Below are 25,093 nucleotides of genomic sequence, written 5' to 3'. Positions count from 1 at the left end.
TTGGCCATGGCTTCTCAATCTCGTCGTCATCATACCTCCCTCCAAAGCTTACTCCATTAATTACAATTATCAAGTTCATATGGAAAGGAGAGATATTGGTGACATGAATAGTCTATTAACAAGAAAGGAAGTTTTACTTCTTTTAAATTCTTCTTGAATTCCATGCTTAATTTTTGGTTTTGTATGTGTGTTGCATTCAAATAAGTCACCAGGCAGACATATATGGGCCTGATCAAACCAAGACAGAACCTATTAGTGTCTGTTCTTTTATCGACTCGTCTCGAGTTTAGCGAGTAAGACAGAACCTATTAGGATCCGTTCGTTTTTCGTCTCGCCTCAACTCATCTCAAGTCTAGCGAGTAAAATTATTAGAGTCGGTCGTTTTTCGTTTCGCCTCGAGTCATCTTGATTTTAGCAAGTTAACTCAGTTCATGAGGTCGAAAGGCTATGCATAAAACAAGCTAATGGAAAATTTAAGAAGCAACAAGTGAGAATCAATTTGTAATGGGCATTCTATCAAACACTTCTGCTTCAAAACTCAAAAGTTCTCTACTGAAAAGTAGAGATGTTGCTGCAATGTGGTTACGTAATACAAAAGTAACCTTGTACGAAGTTCTAGATGATCAAAATTTGAGACTTATTCGCTAAGAATTAAATTCCTACAAGTCACTAAAATCCCATTCGCACTAATGGTGTGGAATTTCCAGAGAAAATGTGTAATTTCTTCAGCTTCAGAGCATTGTTGAGTATATACGCGGCAAACTCTTGTTCATTATCCCCTCCAACAAGATCTACCACCAATTCCTCCAATTCTCTAACGAACTTGATATTCTGCATTTCCCAAAAGTCCGTCTGAAATCCAGACATGCTTGCGGAGGGCAAGTTTGTTTCCTGAAAAAATGATTAGTTAAACTCTTTTTTCAGTCTTAAGGGAAAGTCATATCAATGATAATCCATAAGCAGCCTAGAGCTGTAAACTAATTAGATAGTGCTAACTAATTGGAAAAACAATGGCGTTCCTAATAACATATCAAATTCTAAAACAAACGGTTGCCCATTTACCATACTATTGCACGCAGTAATATCAACAAAATGGAACACAAATAAGTTTGGACCGAGTAAAACTACATCTAAGTTGTAAATATGAAAGATGGAAATCTTACTCTATTAGATTCAGTGTATGGTTTGATATGGAGCTTCTTCAAACAAGGCGGAATGCCTTGGAAAAACAAGGCCAATGACGGAACAATACAATCAGTCAAACCATTGTGCAGGAAAAGATCCAGTTCTTCCAAATTGTTAAAGTTAAAATGGCAAGCAATCACCTTCCTCATGCAACGCCTGCAAAATGAAGAAAAAAAGGTTTTCATAATTGATCATTATTAAAACTAAAGAGCCAAATCATTAATGGAATAGGTATTGCAACAAGTAATCAGAAATGCTTAATGAAGATTGATCATGCTATATCTATTTACCTGAATGGAAGAACAGTTGATCATTAAGTGACCGATCCGTGAAATAGCTTGAAGTAAACTAATTGATTTCATACCACCCTGATGAGGAGGAGGCCTTGAAAGAGTAACACTTTCCAATATGTTCATCTTTCCAAAAGAGTAAGAGGTTGAACAAAAAGCCAAAGTCATCAACATGGCATTTGGAGCAAATATGTTCAATGATGTCATATTATCTAAGTTAAAGGGCCAAACAAGCACTAAACCATGGAGTGACGGTGCTGATATATCAAGATGATCTAAGGAACAACGCTTAATCGTTATCAGTTCAAGAGATGAACTTGAGATTTCCAATTCAGTTATCCCATAGCATTCTTCCAGGTATAATTTCTTCAGGTTCTTGCAACAAGAAGAGATAATCTCACTAGCGAAATCAGGCCAATGAAATATAACTTCCTGAATATGTAACGATTTGAGGTGATAAAACTCATTTGGGCAAAGGAGACGAAGCCTGCCTCCATTAAAGTTGAGTTTTAAGGACCTAAAACACTTGTCTATTGGTATCGTAACCAAGCCTGTATTCTTAGGCCTTACATTCAGATCAACTTCCTTTACAAGACACTCAATGGCATGATCGAACCATGAAATAACCCGATATCCTTCATTTTCAGATAAATCCATATTAGACCACCGAATAGTCAAGCTTGTTAATTCCGAACCCTGGTGATATATTATAAATTCTTCAAGAAATTGCAGAAACGAAATTCGCCAAAAGTAAGATTTATCAAGATAACCGAGTTTATCAATATCAATGACTAAGGAAGGAATAGACCGGCATAAAGATTCACATCGTTTAGAGGTCAAGCTTATCTTACAAATGTCTTCTATGGTGAGATAGGAGAGGATATGATGAACAGCATCGTCTGGAAGCTTGTTGAACCCATCTTTGTCATCTGGTTTGCAATTCTCCATCTGAGTGACATAAAAATTCAACCTTTTAAATAAAAATCAAAACTTTCAAAATCAGACCTATTGGCCTGGTAGTTATGGGATGGGTTTCATCCTAAAGGTCGTGGGGTCAATCCTCCATGATATCTTCCATAAATGCGGGAAGTACTACCCCGTAGTCCAAAACCAATAAAAAAAATCAAAACTTTACAGCATCAGAAATGATGATCGAGGTTTTTCTTGTTGTTAATGGCTATTGCTACATAAAAACTTCATGCATGGAAGTGAAGCAAAGAAAAAAATGACAGCATTGAGATACTCTGACATGACAATAAGAACCTGACAAGAACTCAGCTGAACGCTAAACAGAAAAAAGAGAAAAGAAAAAACCTTCTTACCATTCGCCTAACCGTGTCGGACTGGTTTTTCCGACCAAACCCTCGAGCAGAGTTGAGTAAAGTAAAGTAAAGGATGATGAGGAAAATCCGGCGACCAAAATACACAATTTCAGGGTGAGATGGAATGAGCTGGTCCCATTAGTGGGGTTATGTATGAATCGGTTTTACCTTTCTAACTTTTGGTCCAAAGTCAACAAATGGTATTTGAGAAATTATTTCTCCGACATATCGTGTAACGCGTCATCGTAACAAAGCACATTTTCACACGTAAAATTTGTGAATATCGTGTAACACGTCATTGTAACAAATCATATTTTGACACGTAAAATTTCCAAAAATCGTGTAACACGTCATTATAGCAAATCACATTTTGACACGTAAAATTTTCGAAATCTATAAAAAGTTTAATCACATTTGGTAAATTCTTGAAGAGAAAAAGCAAACTAGTTATTTATTTTATATGACCCAAAATTTATTGAAATCGACAATATATACTCCCGTCCTTTTTCAATAGATGACGTTTTGTTTTTTTAAATTCATTCGAAAATTGATGTATCTATTTATAATATGATAATGATTAAATACAATTATTTTTAAATGAATCTAAAAACTCAAAGCGACATCTATTTCAAGACAAATATTATGATATAATGTGTAAGTGATGACGTATTATATTTATGTATAAAGAAGAAAGGTTTTGTCCCTCGATACTAAGGGTGGCAATTTTGTTCATGTTCGTTTGCAAAAAAGTTTGTTCTTGTGCGTTCACTTTTAAACACAATTATAAGCGAACAAACAAATTTTTGTTGTATTTGCATGAACAAATATGAACATGAACGAACATGATAGTTTATTTTAGCTCAAATTTTTAAACTCATTTTATCACAAATTTATCATGATTTTTTAAGTTATTTTTTTATTTATTCGATCAAATATGAGTGATTTATTTTTAAATAAACTTTATTTGTGGTAGCTAAGTTAAGAAAATTGTAATATAACTCAATTGATTCAAAATATTATTTAATACGTACATGAGCGAACATGAACAAAAAACAGAGCTTATATATGAAGATAAATAAACATGAATAATTTTTTATGTAATTTATTTTTATTCAATTCGTATTTGTTCGTGTTCGTTCATTAGCCACCCTACTCGAAATCAGTTTTTATACTTCATAATTCATTGTACCGAGTTCTACTAGTTTGCCGGGTGCGACACTGTTGTATATAGTAAACCTAAGAGGTGGACACCAAAAACCATTCCCGGTTTCCTCGAATCCGGGATCACTAATCACGCTTATTCCCGGTAACGGGATATCCGGGAAGATTGTCCTGGTAACCGGAAATACGGAATGAACCAGGTATTCCCGGTAACGGGATCACCGGGTTTGAGTCCCGGTTACGGCAATACCGGGATTGATTCCTGGTTACACCAACACCGGGTTTGATTCCGGTTACGCCAAAACCAAAAAAAAAAACCCAAATCTCACAACACGACGATTCTAACAAAATTTACACAAAAAATAACTACAAACAACTACATGCTAATTTTTGAATAAATTTCGGAATAAATTTGTTTAACAAACCGGAAATACAGAGAAATTTAAAAAAAAAAATACCTGTACAAGTGGAGTCCCGGTGTTGCGAAATCCGGACGGACGGAAATAAAAAAAGGGAGTGGAGGCTGCCGGACGGAGAAGGAGACGGAGAAGAGGAAGAAGATGAAGAAACTGCCGCGTGAAGGAGAAGGAAGAAACCCAGATCCGATCGGTATAGGAAACCATTCCCGGTTTCGCCGAATCCGGGACTAGTCCCGGTTTTCCCAAATCCGGGACAACCGCTTCACGCATGTGCGACACGTGGCGCTTCTCCTTAATCTCGTATACGCCAAAACCGGGACTCTTATTCCCGGTAACGGGGAATCCGGGAATCACTAATTACGTGATTAAGATTAACAATCCCGGTAACGGGAATTCCGGGAATGGTATTTTCGTTCAGGTGAACGAAAATATTCATTATAGTGTCTACCTATTAGGGTTCTTGGGTACAATTATAATTTACCGCTAGTTTGCCTGTAAACGTGTGGTAAAAACTAAAATGTTTTTTTGACAGGTAAACTCGTGACTAACCCGGTTGACCCTTAACGTTTAACGTTCGTCACAAAAAGTCTTAACGTTATCTTTTAGTCACTGAAAGCCCTAATGTTTTATTTTAATCAAGAAAGGCCTTGCCATTAAGAAACCTGCCAGATGGCAAAACTAGCCCTTCATTTTCTGACACGTGTCAAATAATGTTTCTTATGACGTCAGGTATGAGAAGATTTGTGAAAGGGTTTTGGTTTGATTGATGACTAAAATCTTATGACGTCATAAGGAAAAAACTTGCTGTGGTAGGAGATAAGTTTCACTTCTGCTATCCATTAGTATTATGACACCTGTCACCGTGTTTAAAAAATAAGCAGCTTCCGCTTAACACATAAAACAAAAATATAAGGACCAATTCGAAACTTCCAAGAACATCAGAGCCAAAACACGTATATGATTGTAAGTTTGTATTTCCAATTCCACCAACACAAAAGGCCTGATGTTAATTTTTAAAGATATGGACGGATCCACTGACTTGTATATGTCAAAGTTTTTAAATATATGTGTCAAATTACTATTCATTAATAAAATATCATGTGTTGGATGTTGATTTGACAATAAAATTTGCAATTAAATTGCAGTTACATTTGCAATTGGAACAAATTGAAAAAGTCTCTCTATTATTTATAAGATATTGATTTGATTTTTTCAAAACATAATCGTCGTGTGTCGGCGGTATATATGTTCCGTCTTGCTATAGACAGATTTAAAAGACAAATTTTTTGATCATTTTAATAAAACTATACATATTAAAAATATTTAGACAATATGAAGTATGTTCCGGACAAAAAACTGACCCACGAGAATGCAAAAAAAGAATGAAATAAGGGATGTTACCTTCTTAAAACATTACGAATGGAAAATTTTTTAACTTGGAAAAAATAAAGAATTATACTAACCCTTTGGCTTTAGTATAATTCTTTTAGTATAATTCTTACTAACTTTAGGCTTTTCTTTTCAAAAAATACCCTTTGGGCTTTGGATCTCTACTTTCAATTTACGCTTATTTGTGGGCCAAGTAATCTCTAGCCCAATATATTTACAATCCACACATAGCTAAAAGCCCACACTTGACTACAACCATCTCCTTGCTTTCTCTGCAATTCCCGTCCTACAATCTCTCTTTCTAGGGTTTTCTTCTGCTCGCTCCTTGGAATCTCCAGCTTACAACAAATGGCGAGCGGCAGCAGTACGTTCTCATTTCTCTATGAATCCAATAACTTGAAAGAATCGTTAATTTTAGGTTCGAATTTCAGTTTGATTTATATATATTTTGCGTTTTGTAGCAATGAGGTCGTTTCTTCAAGTAGCAGCTACAGAGGAGGTCGCTTCTCCTCTTAGAGTTGTTCAAATCGAGGGTTTGGTAAACCATCTAACTTCCCTCTATGCGTATTGTATAGGATTTTGTGTATGATGTAATGCTACTGTTAGTAATTTGGAATTATGATGTATTTTTGTGAAATAGGCTGTGTTAAAGATCATCAAGCACTGCAAAGAGTTTTCACCAGCATTGGTGACTGGGCAGCTTCTTGGTTTAGATGTTGGAAGTGTTCTTGAAGTTACTAATTGTTTCCCCTTCCCGGTATGCCTTTTGTGTTTATGATTATGCTTTTCTTACGCTTACGTTACGGTGGTATTTATTATTGTTCTTTATGTCAATCTATTTCACTTGGAATTGTATTAGATTCGTGAGGAAGATGAGGAAATTGAAGCTGATGGAGCAAATTACCAGCTTGAAATGATGAGATGTTTGAGAGAAGTTAATGTTGACAACAACACTGTAGGATGGTAAGTTAGTAAACCTTCTCTTGGACTCTAATCCTTCTTCTTCTTGTTTTTTTTTTGAACTGTGAAATGAAATGTTATTCTAATTTCTATGATCTTTCATTTTCTGTGATGTTTATATTTTCTTCTACATTATTCCCAGGTACCAGTCAACAATGCTAGGTTCGTTCCAAACCGTGGAATTGATTGAGACCTTCATGAATTACCAGGTACTGGTTTCGTAACTTTTGTAATAAGGTACATTTGAGTTATTTTTTTACGATTCCAGTTTCTTCCTCTAAATGATATCGTTTGGCATCCCTCTTTAATTCTACTCTCATTCTTCAACTTGCTCACCTCTTGGCCCAACTGATGATCAAGTTGGGCTGCACCAGTGTAACAGATCCTTCTGATTTTTAACAATCTGTTGTCGAAAGCCTCTCCGTTCACACATGTGATATGGAGCTATCCTAGTTCCAGCATAATTAAACATTCGTGCTTCTAAGATTTTCTTGTCTTTCTTCCATCTCTTTTCATTTCTTTTCCCTGGCAATTCAACTTTTTTCTCTTCTTCTGAAAATTTGTCCTGCCCACAGTTAACTTCAATGTGTAACACCCTTCCTTCTGTATCTTCTCTACCATATCACTCCTTTTCACACAATCTTATGGTTAATTAATACTGAATGGTTGCAGGAGAATATTAAAAGGTGTGTGTGCATCATATATGATCCTTCAAGGTCCAACCAGGGAGTCTTAGCTCTCAAGGCTTGAAGCTCTCTGATTCTTTCATGGACCTCTATCGTACCCACAACTTTACTGGAGAGAAGTACGATCCCACCCGTAGCACATATATGATTTTCAGTTATTTGATGTGTGTATATATATGGAGCGTGCTTGTAACTCATTTGAGCTTGTGTATTTGTCTTGTAGGTTGAGGGAAAAGAATTTGTCATGGGTGGATATTTTTGAGGAAATTCCTGTAAGCTTCTTCATTTCTTCCTTACATCAGTGATCAGTGGATTAATATTATTGTATTGTGAGGGCAAATTTTAAATTGGGGTTCCCATAAAAATGTTTATTAAGCTTGTTGTAAATGACAGATCAAAGTGTCCAATTCTGCACTTATCAGTGCGTTCATGACTGAGCTGGAACCAGAGACACCGGTCACCCAGGTAAACATGTCAACTCTTAGTGGGGGATTGGGTAATGTTTTAACTTTTTCTGACTGTTTCTTTTTTACTCTTCCTCATGGTCCTAGTGTGATTATGATCTTCTGCAATTGTCCGCAAATCCATTTATGGAGAGGAATATGGAATTTTTGATTGAATGCATGGAAGATTTATCAATGGAGCAGCAAAAGGTTTGTTCTTTGTTGTCCTTGCTTTTATTATTAGATTGGATTGCATATGCATAATTTGACATTGTAACTGCCTGCTTGTCCCAGTTCCAATTTTACTATCGGAATCTGTCACGGCAACAAACACAGCAGCAAGCATGGCTTCAAAAGAGAAGGTAGTTTTCTGTTTGATACTCTAGTGAGGGGTAGTGTGTTATGTAGCCTTGAAGTGGTTTATTAATATTCCAAACTTTGTAACATTTTCTGAATACAATCCCAAAATACGTTAAACTAGTGCCATGTTGTCATTTCCACAGATTATATATATCTGAATGTTAAGCTTACCCTGACCATTTATGTTTTCCGTGGCTCAGCACCCATCTTTTACTTTAACTTTCTTTATTTGAGTGACTGACTGAAAGTTGGAGTGCATTATTATTTTCAGGACAGAGAACATGGCACGTAAAGCTGCTGGGGAGGAGCCCTTGCCAGAGGAGGATCCTTCGAATCCTATCTTTAAGCCAATTCCTGAACCCTCACGGTTGGAGAGCTTTCTCATAACTAACCAGATTTCCAACTACTGCAATCAAATCAATGGGTTTGTACAATCGCTCCATGGAACTTGACATTTCTGATAACTTATGATTTGTTGACAAACACATTGTAATTGACTCTGGTTTTGGGGGGATTTATGTAGGGCTGCGGGACAAAGCTTCAGCAAGTTATATTTGATGAAGGCCTTGCACGATAATTAACTTGATACTTGCGTCATTTCGCACGTCTTTACGTGGGTTTTTAAGTTCTGTAGATCTGTTATAAGATTTTTTCCTGTTTGAATTTGAAACAGTTTTGTATGTCCTAGGAAAATCTATATTACCGATTTATATCAAGACTCGGATCTGAATTTGAATCTGATTGCTATATTTTCAAATTATCATATATTTTGCAGTAGTAAAAAGATTAAAATACATCATATATTTTGCAGTAGTAAAAGACTAAATTACCAATTGACTGTTTAGTAGTGTTGATGTCAAGCTGGGTTAGGCTTCTGATGATACCTTCTGTAGCGTCAATTTGATCTGATTCGTCCACTTTGTTAATTGAAATTTCGAGTTCTGTTGATTTTCAATTATTTATGGTTCTCTTCAATCTTCATGATTTTAAGGACAAAAAATTACCTATTTTGAGAATATTGGGATCGAATTATTAAAATCCAAAGTAAGTAGGGCAGAATTTGTGCTACATCAGGAAAAATGGAAAAAAAATCAACCGAGGGCTGCCTGCCTCAGTATGATATTGCAATGGACAAAGATGACATATTTTGAGAATATAGGGGTCAATCTGTTAAAGTCCAAAGTATGGCAGAGTTTGAGCTGCACTCGAAAAAATGAAACAAAAAATCGACCGAGGCCCGAGGATGATGGGCTTTTTGCAGAACCCAAGATTTGGTGCGCCTGTTATGGACAAAATTGACTAGTTTTAAGAATATAGGGACCAATATGTTAAAATTCAAAGTAGGGCAGAATTTTAGATGCGCCGGGAAAATGAAAGGAAAAACGATTTTTGCGCTGCATAACTCAAAAATTTACAAGTAACCACCGGTAGCCACCACGACCACCCACCATCCTCAACCCTCCACAGCCAATGAAACTCCGGTGACCACCACGAACGATCTTTCGTTCATTGAATTACGCAGCAAATTAAATTAGACAGCACCACCAAGAGTAGTACATTGTTTTGAATGAAAAAAAAAAAACACAAAGGCAGAAGAAATTGAATACTAAATACTCTTAGAACAGTTCCATTGTTTCAGTAACAGAGGTTTTGATGAGCTGGAGAATCTCTTCCACTTCCACCATTGAAGGCCTACTCGAAGGAATCTGAGATGTGCAAACCAGAGCCAATTTCAAGACAGGCAACACTTGATCTTCCATGTAGTCGTCTCCAATGGTGGGGTCCACACAGTCCAAGGCACTCCCTCGCTCGACCAACACTCTAACGTGGTCAGTTAGAATCACCACATCGTCCTCTCCGTACTCCACCGGCTTCTTCCCAGTCACTAATTCCAGCATTAGTATCCCGAAACTGTACACGTCGCATTTCTCGTTTATGCGTAAGCTTTGGCACGCTAATTCGGGTGCCACATAGCCTAACGCGCTCCGGAACCTGTGGCTTATTATGTGCTTGTCAAGTTTCTCCAAGAGTCTCGCAAGTCCGAAATCCGATATCTTAGGGTTGAAGTTTTCGTCTAGCAGGATGTTGCTCGGCGTGATGTTGTAATGAATGATTGGAGGACAGAAGGAATGATGCAAATAAGAAAGTCCTTTTGCTGTACCTAGCACGATTTTGAATCTTGTAGCCCAAGATAGAGTAGAAGAAGGAAGCCTTCCGTGTAGCTTGTCCTGCAAGTTACCATTTTCGGCATATTCCGTTACCAGCAACTGCTTTTCAGGTGTCCAGTAGAATCCTAGCGATGATATCAGGTTCTGATGCCTTGCTTTTCCTAGAACTCTGGACTTCTTGGTCGAAATCTTCCGGGCATTGCATTATATCGGAAGCAATTAGCTTTTTGATAGCCAATCTATTTCCTTGTTGTAATGAGACCTTGTAAACAGTTCCGAAGACTCCTTCGCCGATCTCAATAGCCTTATTAAGGAGAATTTCTGGATCAATGCTATTCAAATCCGAGGACGACTTGGAATTATCAAACAGGACGAGCTTTCCTACAGCCAAACTTTCGGACCTAGAAGAAATGCTATCAGACGCAGCTTCGAAAAATGTAACCCTCTTTCTTGAATATACATTGAGCATGGTTATAACTACAATTCCTAGGAAAATCAGAATCGCGGCTGATATAGCAGTAATAGCTGAAAAACTGAAAACCGTGTGGTGCCGGAAACTAATTGTAGCATTAGATGAGACATTCTGATTGTTGTCGCCGGCGAAAGGATCGATGACGAGAGGCTTTGGTATATTCATCTTACACGGCCCCTTTAAGAATGGTGAGCATAGGCCCAAATTTCCTTGAAGGGCACTGGTATCGAGGCTAGGAAATACCCCATCAACAGGAGTCGGCCTACAAGCCTGTTGTATGATAGATTTACTGCTAGAAGATTCTCAAGTTTTCCCAATTCTTGTGGTATCTCTCCGGTGAGTTCATTATTTTTCTAATCTGAGAATCTTGAGCTTCGTTATTTTCGATATGGATTCTGGTATTGAACCAGTCAAGTTATTATTAGACAAGCTCCTGCAAAACAAGAATAATAGTTTTTAATTTGTTAATAATTGTGAAATTACATAAAAGATCATATCTTATAGAATAAGGAAAGTACTCACAGCAAGTAGAGAGATGAGCAGTTTCCTATCTCTTCAGGAATTCGGCCGATCAAGGAATTACCGTCTAATCGAAGAATTCCTAGACTCCTAGAATGGCAAATATCTCTTGGAATTGAACCGTACAGTTTGCTGCTTCGAAGATCTAACTCACGAGGTTCTTAGAGAAAACCAACTCCGGAGGTATCTCTGATTGAAATTTGTTCCATGACAAATTCAGGTATCTTAAGTTGGCAAAATGTCCCATTTCTGCAGGAATATGTCCCGTCAGGTTATTTACGGACAGATCAAGTGAACGAATCGACTCAAAGAGCTTACTTGGAGCCAAAGGCACCGAACCAATCGACATGTTATGAGAAAAATCCATCTCCTCCAAACCCAAATCATAAATTCCCTCTGGAATTCCACCATTAAAGCTGTTACATCGTAACTGAATCACACGTAAATTTCTACAAGAAGCTAATGAGCTAGGGATATTTCCGCCTAGTCTATTTTCGGACAGGCGGATATGGATAAGTGATTTCAGGTCACCGATCGATGATGGAAGGCTTCCGGTAAAGGCATTGTGCGAGAAATCGAGATATTCAAGACTACCCAACTTTCCTATCCACTGAGGGAAATCCCCTGTCAACTTGTTATTTGCAACACTGAAATGGGTAACCGAGTTTAGTCCTTGTAGAGATTCTGGAAGTGTTCCTGTGAAAAAATTGTCACCAAAATCCAACCTTTTCAAATATAGACATAATCCAATATCAAACGGTAAGTTTCCGGAGAATTGATTATCCTGCAATAGAAGCTCATTCAAGTTCTTCAAATTTGAAACACAGACGGTATTGACCCCGAAAGATGGTTATTTGAAAGATCCAAATCTCTAAGATTAGTCAATGACCAAATCCTAGAACTAAAATCCAGGTTTCCAGAGAAATAATTCCTGGAAAGATTCAGGGAACTCAACGACAAACATCGAAAAAGCATTCTAGGAATCGGACCTTCAAGTGAATTCTCTGCTAAATTAAGCTCCTGAAGAGCTGAGAGCTTAGAAAATAGGTCATCAGGAATTGGCCCTGATACCAGATTGTTGGAAAGGTCTAGGAATTTGACAGAAGTCAAGTTTCCAAATGAACTTGGTATACGACCCGAAAACCTGTTGTGACTAAGATTAAGCCTTTCTAGGTTACTCATTAGACCAAGCTCCATATTAATGAAGTCGCCACTAAAATTGTTGTGGGAAAGTGATAATACCTTAAGATCCTGCAAGTTTTGAAGCCCTCTGTCTAACTTTCCTGACAAGCCGAGGCCATTGAGGTTAAGTTCAGAAACCTTGTTGTTTGCAGGATTGCATTTCACTAATTTCCATGAGCATGGCGAATCGTCTTCATCATTCCAGGAAGAAAGGAGCGATAAGGGGTCGTTAAGATTGGATTTGAAGGCAATGAGACCGAAAACTTCATCGTTGAGTTGGTTTGAGACTTCATTAGTACTCAGACAGGTTTGCAAACGTAACATTACAAGAACAAATGTATAAAGCATTAGTAGTGGTTGAAGAAAACTCATTCTTACCAACATTAACCAAATTCTCTCCGTCTCTTCTTTAAGAATTTCTTTTAGATATTGCTAAAGCAGGAAACATGTATGGAAGGATAACATATTTGAGAGAGAGAGAGAGGGAGTAAATGAACTGTAGAAAACTCCAAGGATATTTTCGCTGGTAAGTCGATAATATTTATTATCCACGAATTTTGAAAAATGCTCGAAATTACTTGTTTCGGCTTCTGTAAGGTACGGAGATTTTTAAAATCTCCATACCTACAAAACGGAAATAAGTAATTGTGGAGAGTCACAACCATGTCCCTTATTTCTTAGTGCATTTGTTTCCGAATTTGAATTTGTGTCTTCTGTCTAAAGATTCTAGTTTGGACTTATTTTCTTCACTATACACTAACATTCTATTTGAAATTCTTGCTATAACACAAGATAGTATGCTCTAATTTTCAAGCAGGCGACGATTAATTAGGAACGGAAGGTATTACTAAATAAAGTTCTTCAAGACAGAAATGTATTCGAGGGGTTTAATGATGGAAATATCTCTTTGCTCCAATAATGAACAAGATTTGAGATTATGACAACAAAGTATTCCTATCTATCCGTGCATCCAAAATTTGTATAGAGACATTTTATTATCTCTTGCTGTGAAAACTCATTTGTCGCTTCTCTTATCGTTTCCCTTTTGTATTTTCGATTCTTTCCTTGCATTTATATATATATATATATATGACATGTATGAACTACTTCCATCTCTAATTAACTGTCATATTTTTTATGTATTAATGTGACAGTTAATTAAACAGGGGGAGTATATGTTTAATTGGATAACTAAAGAATCATTGCTCAATGAAAACAATTTCCTTATCCCTGTTGAAACCCAATTTTGATTATTCAGCAAGTTGTAGGCTTTTTCCAAGAAACCACAATTGCTCTGTTATTTTGTGTTGACTGCCAGATGGATGTTTGCAGAGATGGCATAAAAAATAATAGGGCTCGCTCGTCTAATAAAGATAAGTCAGGGACCAAACCGTCAACAAATTTAAACATGAAGTACTGAACTTCATTTCTCCCTATCTCAAACATCCCCAAACCAACCTCAGCCACCGTCATTTCCGCCGAGGTCACTGTCTAATACCAACCACCGATAGCAACCCCTGCTTTCCGCCGAGATCATGTTTGATGACCAAATTACCCTCGTTGAAGTATTGTGTATATTAAAATGGGCTTAAGGCCCAAAGCAATTTGTATATTTGTCCCAAATTAGTCATTGGGCTCTTCTTTATTTTGTTCCAAGCTTTCCTTGGACATAATTTTTTTTTTTGGTATAACAAAAAAATTAATACTAGTAGTAAATAAATTTAAAGAACATATGTTGATATTTTTATTAAAAAATGAATTTAGGTAGGTGATCATTCATATATATGTGCATGAGCTACTCTTATAGATGTGGTGTAATGATAATGACAAGCCTAAACAAACTTGTTCTTTTCCTCGATATTCAATATTTATGCACATGCTATGTATCATATTGCATCATTATCATGATCGTATTTTGTTTTTTTTTTGAAAGTTGTGGTATTTATTGATGTCAAGTAATGGAATAATATTTCAAACATTGTACATATGGCTCCTCTATGACAATTATTACTTTGATAATTTGTTTGTAGTTTCATGAAACAATGCATAAAATGGTCGGAATTCAGTTGTGGTTGAACAAAAGAAAAATGGGAGATATTTTCGTTATTCATTTCATTTGATACTAACGCAATTTAACTATGGTTGAACAAAAGAAGCGAAGATAGTTCCGTTATTCATTACATATATTATTAAGCGTTACATCTTGTAATTGATTTCTCGTCGTGGACGATATTTTTCAACCATATATACGATTAACACGATTTGATTCTGTCATTTTATTTTAATAATATTATACCTTTCTTTTATAAAAATAAAATAAAATATTATTTAATACTAATTCTTCTCTTTTTTCTATGAAAATAAGTAAAAATTGTTTTTTACAAAGAAAATAAACAAAAACTAATTACGAAATTGAATTATTGGCTAAATTATAGTGATAATAATAATGTTTAAATGAAATAGTAACAAGCACGATAACCCATACAAGTTGCGTTGTTGAGTGTGCATGTGTTTTGTTTGTGTGGGGTTGTGGGCATCATCAATGAGAAAGAAGACAGTAGGGGATGGTTTTAGCCGACAACGATAAACCCCACACCCCACCAATGCAAATTTATTAGAGAGAGAAACCCTCTTCGATTCATCCATTATCATAATTACCCACAACAACAATTTCTAGTTTTGATTCCTTCAAAATCCTATAAAGCCGATTTCTTTATCATCCATCTTCCGCTGTTCTGTGATTGTGAGTGTCTTTTCTCTCTATTTGGATTAAGTTTTGGTAATGGGTTGTTGTTAATTTGAAGATGAGATTGTATATATATTGAATTGAAACGAAACTGTTTTGAAGTGTAATTGATCATTTTTGGTAATGGGTTGTTGTTAATTCTACCTTCTACCTAGAGTTGCATATTATTTATGAGTTGTTAAGCTATCTTTCTGACTTTGTGGGGTTCCCTTCAGAGAATGTTTCGTTCCTTTGTCAAATGGTTTGATTGTTTTTGTATTTGATTTGTTAGCTATTTTAATGGTGTCGATATAGATGTTAGTAGCTTGATATAGTTCAAATTCTCATTTCTTGGTAGCTGATTTTAGCCGTTCACTGTTGTTTTCCTGTATGGTCAAATCCTTTCCTATTTGCTTGAATTTTGTTTCCGTAGTGTTCATTTATATCCTAGATGTTGGCATATTGAATGCAGATATAGCATGTCATTCCGGCAGTTGGATGCCTTCGATTACATGGAAGACGAACAAGAAATGGCTGATTTTGCAGAGGAAATGAATGAAGACAACTACGTTAGACGAGATGGAGATGATGGGGTTGGTGATGGAGATGTTGGCGTTGATGTTTACGACATGGTTTGTTTCTTGAATCTAACTGTGTCCTCACTGTTGAATTAATTTATAGTGTACTTGTTTGTTGTCATCGACCAAGTTCTGATGTTTCTCTAGCTTACAAAGGTGACAGATACATCTTCTGCACAAGCAAGGATGGGGAAAGACATTCAGGGTATCCCATGGGAAAGATTGCACATAACGAGGGAAAATTACAGACTGATTAGACTTGAACAATACAAGAATTATGAGAACATCCCTGCATCTGGTGAAGTTATTGACAAGGTTTGTGAGTCGTAACATGTTCTGGATTGTGGTAGCATCGCTTTATTTTAGTTCCATATAGAGTCATTGGCTGTGTTTCTGAATTTCACTCATTCTCTTGTTTAGGAGTGCAAACAAGTGGAGAAAGGGGGCCGTTACTTTGACTTTTTTCACAATACAAGATTGGTTAAGCCTACAATCCTTCATTTCCAGGTTTGTAGCTCGTAAAATCCAAATTAGCTAACAATCATCCAAATGTAACTTATCTTGCATCCCTAAGACTTATCTGTAAATTTTGAATTCTGTCACCATTTTTTCCACGTTCTATTTTTAATATATGTGTAAGTGCCTCTTTAGATTTTGCGATTCCTGACCCTGAAAGATGAAAGTATGCCACAGTGATTTTATTTGGCAAAATTTAGAGACTCTTAGTGTGTGGATGTGAATATTTATGCCGTCTGCCTTTGGTTTTGTAATCTACAAGAGTATGACCGAGTGTGAACTCTGAAGCTAATGATAATTGGAACTACATGGTTGATATATGCTTTGTAAATTTTTTTTTGAGTTTCTTTTTCTTTTTTTAATTGCAGCTCAGGAACTTGATTTGGGCTACTTCCAAACACGACGTTTATCTCATGTCTAATTATTCGGTTATGCACTGGTCATCATTATCTGGGAATTTGTCAGAGGTCCTGAATTTTGCAGGACACGTTGCCCCTACTGAGGTAATGATTTTACAACTTTTCGCCCATAAGGAAGAGCATGCAACGGGAAAATTCTGTCCGTCTCTTTGTCCTTCGATACACATGGAGAAATCTTCCTAGTGCCTAATGTGTTCAATATTGCAGAAGCATGCTGGAAGTTTGTTAGAAGGATTCACCCAAACTCAAATCAGCACCCTAGCTGCCAAGGATAAGTATATGGTTGCTGGGAGCTTCCGAGGAGAACTTACTTGCAAGGTAAACTTGTTCATTGGGAGACTTTTTGTTTAAAAAATAACTGACACGGTGCAGTTTGGTGATTTTTGTTGATTTCTTAAGTATTTCTCTTTGTTGATTTCTGTTCCAGCGTTTAGATAAACCAGGGGTAAGCTTCTGTACCCGGACTACACATGAAGATAATGCCATCATAAATGCTCTTGAGATATACGACTGCTTGAGGTAGTATTATACTTAGCTGGGTTTGGCTTTGTGCTTCATGTATAGCTGTGGAAACAACTGATCAGACTTTTCCTTTCCTTTCTTCAGGGGGGGTGTCAAATTCATGGCAGCTAATAATGATTGTGGCATTAGAGAGTACGACATGGAAAAATTTCAGCAATTGAACCACTTCCGATTCCCTTGGCCAGTAAATGTGAGCTCTTTGAAGCTGTTATAAAATAATATATCGATATGCTTAAATTCAATTATTAGTCTTGCACTGCCCGTATCTATTTACTTCTTTTGGGTACAAGAGGAGTATACCAATCCCATTTAGATTCAGGCCGGTACACTTTTTAGGTTTCTACCTTGACTGTTTTATACATGGCTTAACAACTGCATCTACATTTTCGAGGATGAGGTTTATATCAGTTCATTACCGAAAACATTAGCCAATGAGTTTCTTATTCCTGGAATTTTTTTTAGATGGCATATAGCTCCTCATCAACCTTGTAACTGTGTATTTGCCCACACCTTGGCAACCCTACTCTATATGAGCATATATGAACCAATATCAGTTCTGATTATGTCAAGATATACAAGTTCAATAGGTACTTTCATTTATTTATTTCTTTGTTGTTCTTTTGTTTCTTGCAGCATACGTCGCTTAGCCCTGACCAAAGGCTCATCGCTGTTGTTGGTGATAACTTAGACGGATTACTAGTTGATTCACAGAATGGGAAGGTATGGCAAATTGGCAATTGCTTCTTATATTTATTTAGGTTCTTCTCCTCTCTCTCTAGAAGAGGTGAATGTTTCGTGTGATCTTGGATGGTAAAAATGATAGATGTCCGAGGATAATACTGAACAGGTCTTAGAATATATTTTTCCTGCTAAATCTATTCTGTATTTTCTTCTTTTCCCTACCCTTTCTGTCACAATTTGTGAAGCACGATGATTTGGCCTTAAATTACATTTTTCTTGATTATTGGTGATTATGTGTTCTGATTGATTCCCGATTAAAGGATGGTGGCCACATTGTTATGTTTGCATAATGCAAATAAGGAAATCAAAATATTTTACATCTGATTCAGTCATTGTTATGTTTTATTTTATTTTTCAGACTGTGGCCTCAGTAGTTGGCCATCTAGATTACTCCTTTGCATCTGCATGGCACCCAGATGGATGGATATTTGCAACTGGAAATCAGGATAAGACTTGCCGAGTGTGGGATATAAGAAAGCTCTCATCACCAATCGCTACTCTCAAGGGAAATCTCGGGGCCGTTCGATCACTCCGGTTCTCTTCCGACGGTCAGTTTCTGGTGGTGGCCGAACCTGCCGATTTCGTGCACGTTTACAGCACAAAGGCAGACTACAAGAAAAGGCAAGAGATTGATTTCTTCGGCGAAGTTTCCGGCGTATCGCTAAGTCCAGACGACGAGTCTTTGTACATAGGAATCTCGGACCGAACTTATGCAAGTTTGCTACAGTATAACAAAAGACACAGCTACTCGTATCTCGATTAGAATCGTTCAACAAGGGCGATATAATACTACTGTTTTGCCCATTTTTGTGTCGTATTGTTGATTGTCAGTTGTCTTTTTTGAGATTAAAGAGACACATAGATGTAGAATAAATGGATGTGCCTTGGCCAAACTTTTTGTACAGTGATAGATGAAATCGTTTACTTGAATGAAACCATTTTGCGATACTTCTTTGATTGTTTCAATCATATTCATTAGATTAAATAATTGATGCATTGTTACTTCAAAAAAAAAACTACATGCAATGCAATATATATATATACACTACGGATACTATTATATACTACTCCTTCCGTTCTATATTATTTGTCCATAAATTCAATTTCATACAAATCAAAATAGTGGATAAATATATATGTTTTGACTAATTTACCACTAATAATTTTGATCTACTCTCCAGTAAGCATTTAAGCCGTCATTAAAAATTATAAGATGAGGGGTGATATGGTAAATATTCGTATTGGTTTTGTAAATGAACAAATATTTGACATTTTTGAAAAAATATTTTTGGACAAACAATATGAAATGGAGGGAATACATTCGTCAACAAATACAAATTTTTAATATGATATTTTTTTAATTTAGAAAAACATCTTAGACAAGATACTTCTTTGATTGTTTCAACCATATTCATTAGATTAAATAATTTATGCAATGTTACTTCAAAAAGAAATCTACATGCAATGCAATATATATATATGTATGTATATAAAAATAATATATACTACTATATACTATTTCCTTCATATACAAATAAATGAAGTTTTTAGAGATATTTTTTGTCTTTAAATAGATGACGGTTTTAGAATATCAATATATTTTTTACCTTTTTATTCCTCCACTCACTATCTTCCCAACACAATCTATAATTTTATAAGGAAAAAAAAAGTAGAACTGTAAAATAAATATGATTTATGTATTGAAGTTGATGATATTGATATGCGTAAATAGTACATAACAGTCGTCTCAAAATACAAAATTTTTAACTCTAATGTTTTTTAATTTAGAAAAACATCTTCTATTTTAGACTAGACACTTCTTTGATTGTTTCAACCTTATTCATTAGATTAAATAATTCATGCAATGTTACTTCAAAAAAAAAATCTATATGCAATGCAATATATATACTACTATATACTACATTAGTCTCAAAATACATTTTTTTTAACATGATGTTTTTTAATCTGGAAAAACATCTTGTATTTTAGATTTAATACATGTCAATTTGAATAAATTTAAAATTAAAAAATATCATATATTTTAAGATAGAAGGAGTGCATATGAACAAAAAAATGTTCTTGTAATCTATCGATTCGGGAAAAGAAAAACATTCCATTGCAAAGACACAAATACAGTATAACCTCGATAAATTAATACTCGATAAAATAATAATTTTTTCTGGTCTCGAGTCGGGACCAACATGATAAATTAATAATCCGCTAAATTTATAAGATAATACAAAAAATTAAATTCCTATAGGTCCCATTTGATATATAAATTAATAATTCATGATTTGTGTCAAAATATTTTATGCATAATTCATAAATATACTAAAAAAGTTTCTGAAAATGTGAGTTTAATGTTACTTGTTTCTTTTATAGTATCACTTTAAATCTCGTCTCTAATATTTCATATTGCATTAAGAAAATTCGGTGTAGAATTCTCATTTATTCTTGATTTTCTGATGATTCACCATCTAGCAATTGGAGTTTACAATGCTTAAAACAATTTGCAATAGTACTTGAGTGGATATCTATTTACCTTCCATGTCGAGATTGCAAGATTTATCGCATCTTAAACATTAATCTTTTATGGACTCGGATTCCCAATTTCAAAACCCTCCAAAGTATTTCGATAAAATCGTCGACGATAATGCATCTTAAAAACTCGTATGAGATATGTATGGAATACTAAAAATTAATCAATGACAATACATGAATTTAATCAACAAGTCAGCGGGCCCGTCCGTTGGACGGAAAGTCCGTGCATTTAAAAATTAATAATTTAAATGTATCATAAAAAATTTATATAATATTATTTGTATTAAAAATTATTAAATATATGTCACATATCATATAAAAAGGAATTATTTTAATTTTGTATCAATTATAATTATTTTGATTTTATTTCAAAATCTACAATCCTATTAGAATTAAAAAATTATTTTGTTTTTAAAAATAATAAACATAGCAAAAAATAAAAGTCACATATCAAAATTTGATTTCATAATAAAATTTAAAATTGTATCAAATCAATTTAGTTGTCCCTATTGTTTGAAAATAAGATATGCTCGTTTTAGTTAGGAATAAAAAAAAAAGAATACAACGAATTTTTATTAGGAACAATAGTTTAATAAAAAAACTTGAAAAAAAAATCTTATATAGTGTATTATAATTTTATTAGGAATATGTTTTTTATTGTGTTTTGATTTCTAATAATTAGAATGATCGATTTAAAATTATAATTTGAAACCTAATTAAACTAAAGTTCTAAAATATATGTGTCAAATTACTATTCATTAATAAAACATCATATGTCAGATGTTGATTTGGCAATAAAATTTACAATTGAATTTGCAATTGAAATAGATTTAAAATTAAAAGTTGTCTAGTATCTATATAAGAAGTAGAAGATAAAGATTATATATTGATTCTTATTTAAACTCAAAATTATTAAATATATGTTTCAAATTACTATTCGTTAATAAAACGTCATGTGTCGGATATTGATTTGACAATAAAATTTACAACTAAATTGCAATTGAATTTGCAATTGAAACAAATTTAAAATTAAAAGTATCGCTATTATATATAAGACATGCATGATTAATACCTAATTTATATAAATTAGTGTTGATATATATCATGATCATTATTCACATAATACATATATATTATATAATATATAAATTAATAATTATTAATTTACGTGATTAATTAATATCTTGCTAAATTAATAAAGATTCAATCCTAATTTATAGAGATTCAATCGTAAGCCAATTATGATAACCAAATTTTTTAAATTGAGTGGGGAGATTATATCTGTCGGTTTCTATATGATGGAAGGTCTTCACCAATAATTTAGATGGACTACAACGACATGCATTAATTCAATTAATTTAATTGAACATATATGGCAAAGTTTATATATAAAGGATGTATTTTGAATTTCCTTTAAAGTACAAGGACTAACAATTATAGTATTTATTATTCCTTTTAATAGTGACTTGGAAGCTGTCGGTGGAAGATTGTGGGCCATACTATGAAATGAAATGAGAGATTCGTTGCTTTAAATCCAGCCTAGCTTGCTTTAGCTAACAAACAAATCTCTACCGTTGAAATCATATTGTCACTTGCTCTAAACAAATCTCCACCGTTGAAACAGTATTGTCACAGAATCTGAAAGAGACTCCCGATCGAACAAAAGCATAAAAATACCATAAAAACTCCATTTTTATTCATAAAAATCATCAAGAACTCGAATACCCATTGATAGATTTATGCAAAATGGGGATTAACGGGGGCATTCTCGTAATTTTCCTCCTGGGTCTGGCGAGTTGTGCGACGGTGTTCGTCGCCGGAGATGAGTCGGTGAAGCCGGTGGTGGTGAAGAAAGTTCGTGGGAAGAAGTATTGTACGAAAGGATGGGAATGTCCTTACGCTTCGATCTACTGTTGTAATCAGACGATATCTGATGTCTTCCAGACTTACCAATTCGAAGAATTGTTCTCAAAGAGGAACACTCCGACGGCTCACGCTGCCAATTTTTGGGATTATCAGTCTTTCATTACGGCTTCTATCATGTTCCAGCCACTTGGATTTGGTACCACCGGCGGCCAAGACATGCAGATGAAAGAAATCGCCGCCTTCCTCGGCCACGTCGGCGCCAAAACCTCTTGTAAGTCGGCAATTCTCAAAATTTGTGCTTAATTTAGTAATTGAAGTTTCTGGTTTGGACTAGGATTGACTCGACATTGGTTGGTAGTATTGAAATTCAATTAGTAGCTTGATCTTGGGTGATATCTTTGATTTTACTCATGAATATGATAGGAAATGGCATACCGACATGGAAAGCTTTCGGTTTTCTGTGATTCAGGGATTATGATTTATTTAGCAAGGGTTTTGAGTCGACTCGCTGTGTTGACTCGTTTGGCCATTCGGGTCAACTCGGTAAACGGGTTGGAAGGACTTAAACTATCTAACTAACTTAATGAATCAAAAAGCAGAGGATTAGAAACACGAAATGGCAGTGAAATTAAATGTTGGAGCTTGATATTGGTTAGTTTCTTTGTTATTCATGATGGTGATGATTTGTGTGTTCATTAGGTGGTTATGGTGTTGCTACGGGAGGACCAACGGCTTGGGGTCTTTGTTACAATAGGGAAATGAGTCCTAGCCAGGGTTACTGTGATGAATCTTACAAGTACACATTCCCTTGCAGTCCTGGAGCTGAGTACTATGGCCGTGGTGCTTTGCCCATCTACTGGTCTGTATTCCTTACACTATTCCATTAACTTCCGTTTGTATGATAATACTAATAATAATAAAAAGTCAGACCCTGGCTCCCCACTTTGGGGGAGTGACTTCCAGTTCGCAGAGGGCAAACCTTTGCAATTGCAAAAGGCTGTTTCTGTGAGTGACTTCCAGGCCATAAAGCATTAATAATTGAGGGCGAGCATTGGTGCAACCGGTTAAGGTTGTTCCTTTGGCCTAGGTCGCATGTTTGAGTCACGGTAGCATCCTCTTTACAATTGCAAGGGGAAGGTTGCATAAAACAAACTAATTATGAATGATGGTTTTTGAAAAATGATAGGAACTACAACTACGGAGCAGTTGGGGAAGCTTTAAAAGTGGATCTGTTGAACCATCCGGAATACATAGAGCAAAACGCTACCCTTGCCTTCCAAGCCGCTATATGGAGATGGATGACCTCAATCAAGAAAAAGCAGCCTTCAGCTCACGACATCTTCGTCGGCAACTGGAAGCCGACGAAGAATGATACTTTGGCACATAGAGGTCCAAACTTTGGCACGACGATGAATGTTCTTTACGGTGAGATGACTTGTGGACAAGGTGATATCGAACCAATGAACACCATCATCTCACATTACTTGTATTATCTCGATCTCTTGGGTCTTAATCGTAACTCGGCTGGACCTCACGACGAAGTCACGTGTGCTGAGCAAAAGGCATTCAACCCTGCCACTGCTACTACAACTGCGTCGTCTTAGGTTTTGATGAATGGTATTTTCTTCTATACGTGTTTGTGTTTCCACAGGAAATCAAGAATAAGAATGCAGCTCAGCTTTAAATTCTGTGTGAAATACTGAAATGATTGTATCGCGTTTATGCATCGTTTTGTTATTCGTTGAAGTGTATATTTTGATATTATTCATTTTGTGTGTAAAAAACCTGTCTAGTTTTTCAACGTTTTAGTAATATATACTGTTAGTGTTGTGTAAAACGACATTTCATGTTATAGACGAAGTGATCGTAAGTAATATCTTTATATCTTAAGCAGGCTGTGCGATTTGTTGAGCAATTACTTTGATGAAATGCAACTGACTGACTGAACCACTCTTGATAACATATAATATCGGTCTTGTTCCAGATATAAAATGAACACATCTTGACGTAATAAAATGCCAAGTCAAGCTTCGAGAAAAGAAAAAAATGACGTTAGGATTATTCCACAACAAACTTTAAAGTGATTACTAAAACTTAGATACTTTTGAGACGGAGAAACTAATACATCAATCAAAATAATCTCTATATTTTTTAATATTTCTTGAGAAAGAATAATTGCCTAACTCATTCTAATACCAATCTTAGATCTAAAGGCAAATGTCATTATCAATTTCTTTGATAAACCTTGCCATTCATGATGAGTAACGAACAAGAATGGCAATGAAATCAATCCTTTTACTGTAAAAAAAAAGAAAAAAAACTTTATCAAAGTAAAAATAAAATACTCGAAATAATTTTTTTATCGACTTTTACAAAAGTATTTATGATTAAGATCGTTTGACCATTAGATTAATATATGTGGTAAATGTTGTAGGCCCTACCCCATAATTGAAAAGACCTCGAACTTACTGAAAATAGTTTTTATAAACTAGAGTATTATTACATTAACTAATTACGGATTAATTAAGGATATGTCTAAATACACACCACTAAAATCTAATAACACATCATTTTTAGTGAGTTGTCAAGTTTATCTTTTTCATCGAACAACATTTTTTGCATTCAATTT

The 25,093-nt window shown here is 35.2% G+C and overlaps 2 protein-coding genes and 2 pseudogenes across 2 annotated transcripts; 3 read left to right on the top strand and 1 right to left on the bottom strand.

Annotated features, from left to right (window-relative positions):
• The first annotated feature begins 6 nt into the window (after positions 1 to 6).
• Positions 7 to 8,796, top strand: LOC139882789 (eukaryotic translation initiation factor 3 subunit H-like; annotated as a pseudogene).
• A 1,035-nt stretch (positions 8,797 to 9,831) lies between these two features.
• On the bottom strand, positions 9,832 to 12,928 carry LOC139882784 (probably inactive leucine-rich repeat receptor-like protein kinase At3g28040; annotated as a pseudogene).
• A 2,832-nt stretch (positions 12,929 to 15,760) lies between these two features.
• LOC139882788 (uncharacterized WD repeat-containing protein C2A9.03-like) lies at positions 15,761 to 18,820 on the top strand. Its single transcript, XM_071867061.1, has 9 exons — positions 15,761 to 15,913; positions 16,007 to 16,174; positions 16,280 to 16,366; positions 16,744 to 16,878; positions 17,002 to 17,112; positions 17,222 to 17,313; positions 17,401 to 17,506; positions 17,950 to 18,036; positions 18,416 to 18,820. The coding sequence occupies exons 1-9, from the start codon at positions 15,761 to 15,763 to the stop codon at positions 18,818 to 18,820; spliced, it is 1,344 nt and encodes a 447-aa protein (XP_071723162.1).
• Positions 18,821 to 22,344: 3,524 nt separating this feature from the next.
• LOC139882809 (chitinase-like protein 1) lies at positions 22,345 to 24,068 on the top strand. The gene is made up of 3 exons (XM_071867076.1): positions 22,345 to 22,735; positions 23,164 to 23,323; positions 23,651 to 24,068. Exons 1-3 carry the CDS (start codon positions 22,345 to 22,347, stop codon positions 24,066 to 24,068), a joined length of 969 nt encoding a protein of 322 aa, XP_071723177.1.
• The last annotated feature ends 1,025 nt before the right edge of the window (positions 24,069 to 25,093 follow it).

The sequence above is a fragment of the Rutidosis leptorrhynchoides genome, unplaced genomic scaffold (assembly GCF_046630445.1).
Source record: "Rutidosis leptorrhynchoides isolate AG116_Rl617_1_P2 unplaced genomic scaffold, CSIRO_AGI_Rlap_v1 contig31, whole genome shotgun sequence".
NCBI classification, from domain to species: domain Eukaryota; kingdom Viridiplantae; phylum Streptophyta; class Magnoliopsida; order Asterales; family Asteraceae; genus Rutidosis; species Rutidosis leptorrhynchoides.
Note: the sequence above shows the minus strand (reverse complement) of the source record. Positions and strands in the feature narration are given on the sequence as shown.

Bases quoted from the DNA above. Each gene is read 5' to 3' on its own strand.
- LOC139882809 (XM_071867076.1), top strand. From the start codon at position 22,345: ATGGGGATTAACGGGGGCATTCTCGTAATTTTCCTCCTGGGTCTGGCG. The intron at 22,736-23,163 runs GTAAGTCGGCAA...TGTGTTCATTAG, and splicing joins CGTCGGCGCCAAAACCTCTT to GTGGTTATGGTGTTGCTACG. The intron at 23,324-23,650 runs GTCTGTATTCCT...GAAAAATGATAG, and splicing joins GGTGCTTTGCCCATCTACTG to GAACTACAACTACGGAGCAG.
- LOC139882788 (XM_071867061.1), top strand. From the start codon at position 15,761: ATGTCATTCCGGCAGTTGGATGCCTTCGATTACATGGAAGACGAACAA. The intron at 16,175-16,279 runs GTTTGTGAGTCG...TCTCTTGTTTAG, and splicing joins CTGGTGAAGTTATTGACAAG to GAGTGCAAACAAGTGGAGAA. The intron at 17,507-17,949 runs GTGAGCTCTTTG...TGTTTCTTGCAG, and splicing joins GATTCCCTTGGCCAGTAAAT to CATACGTCGCTTAGCCCTGA.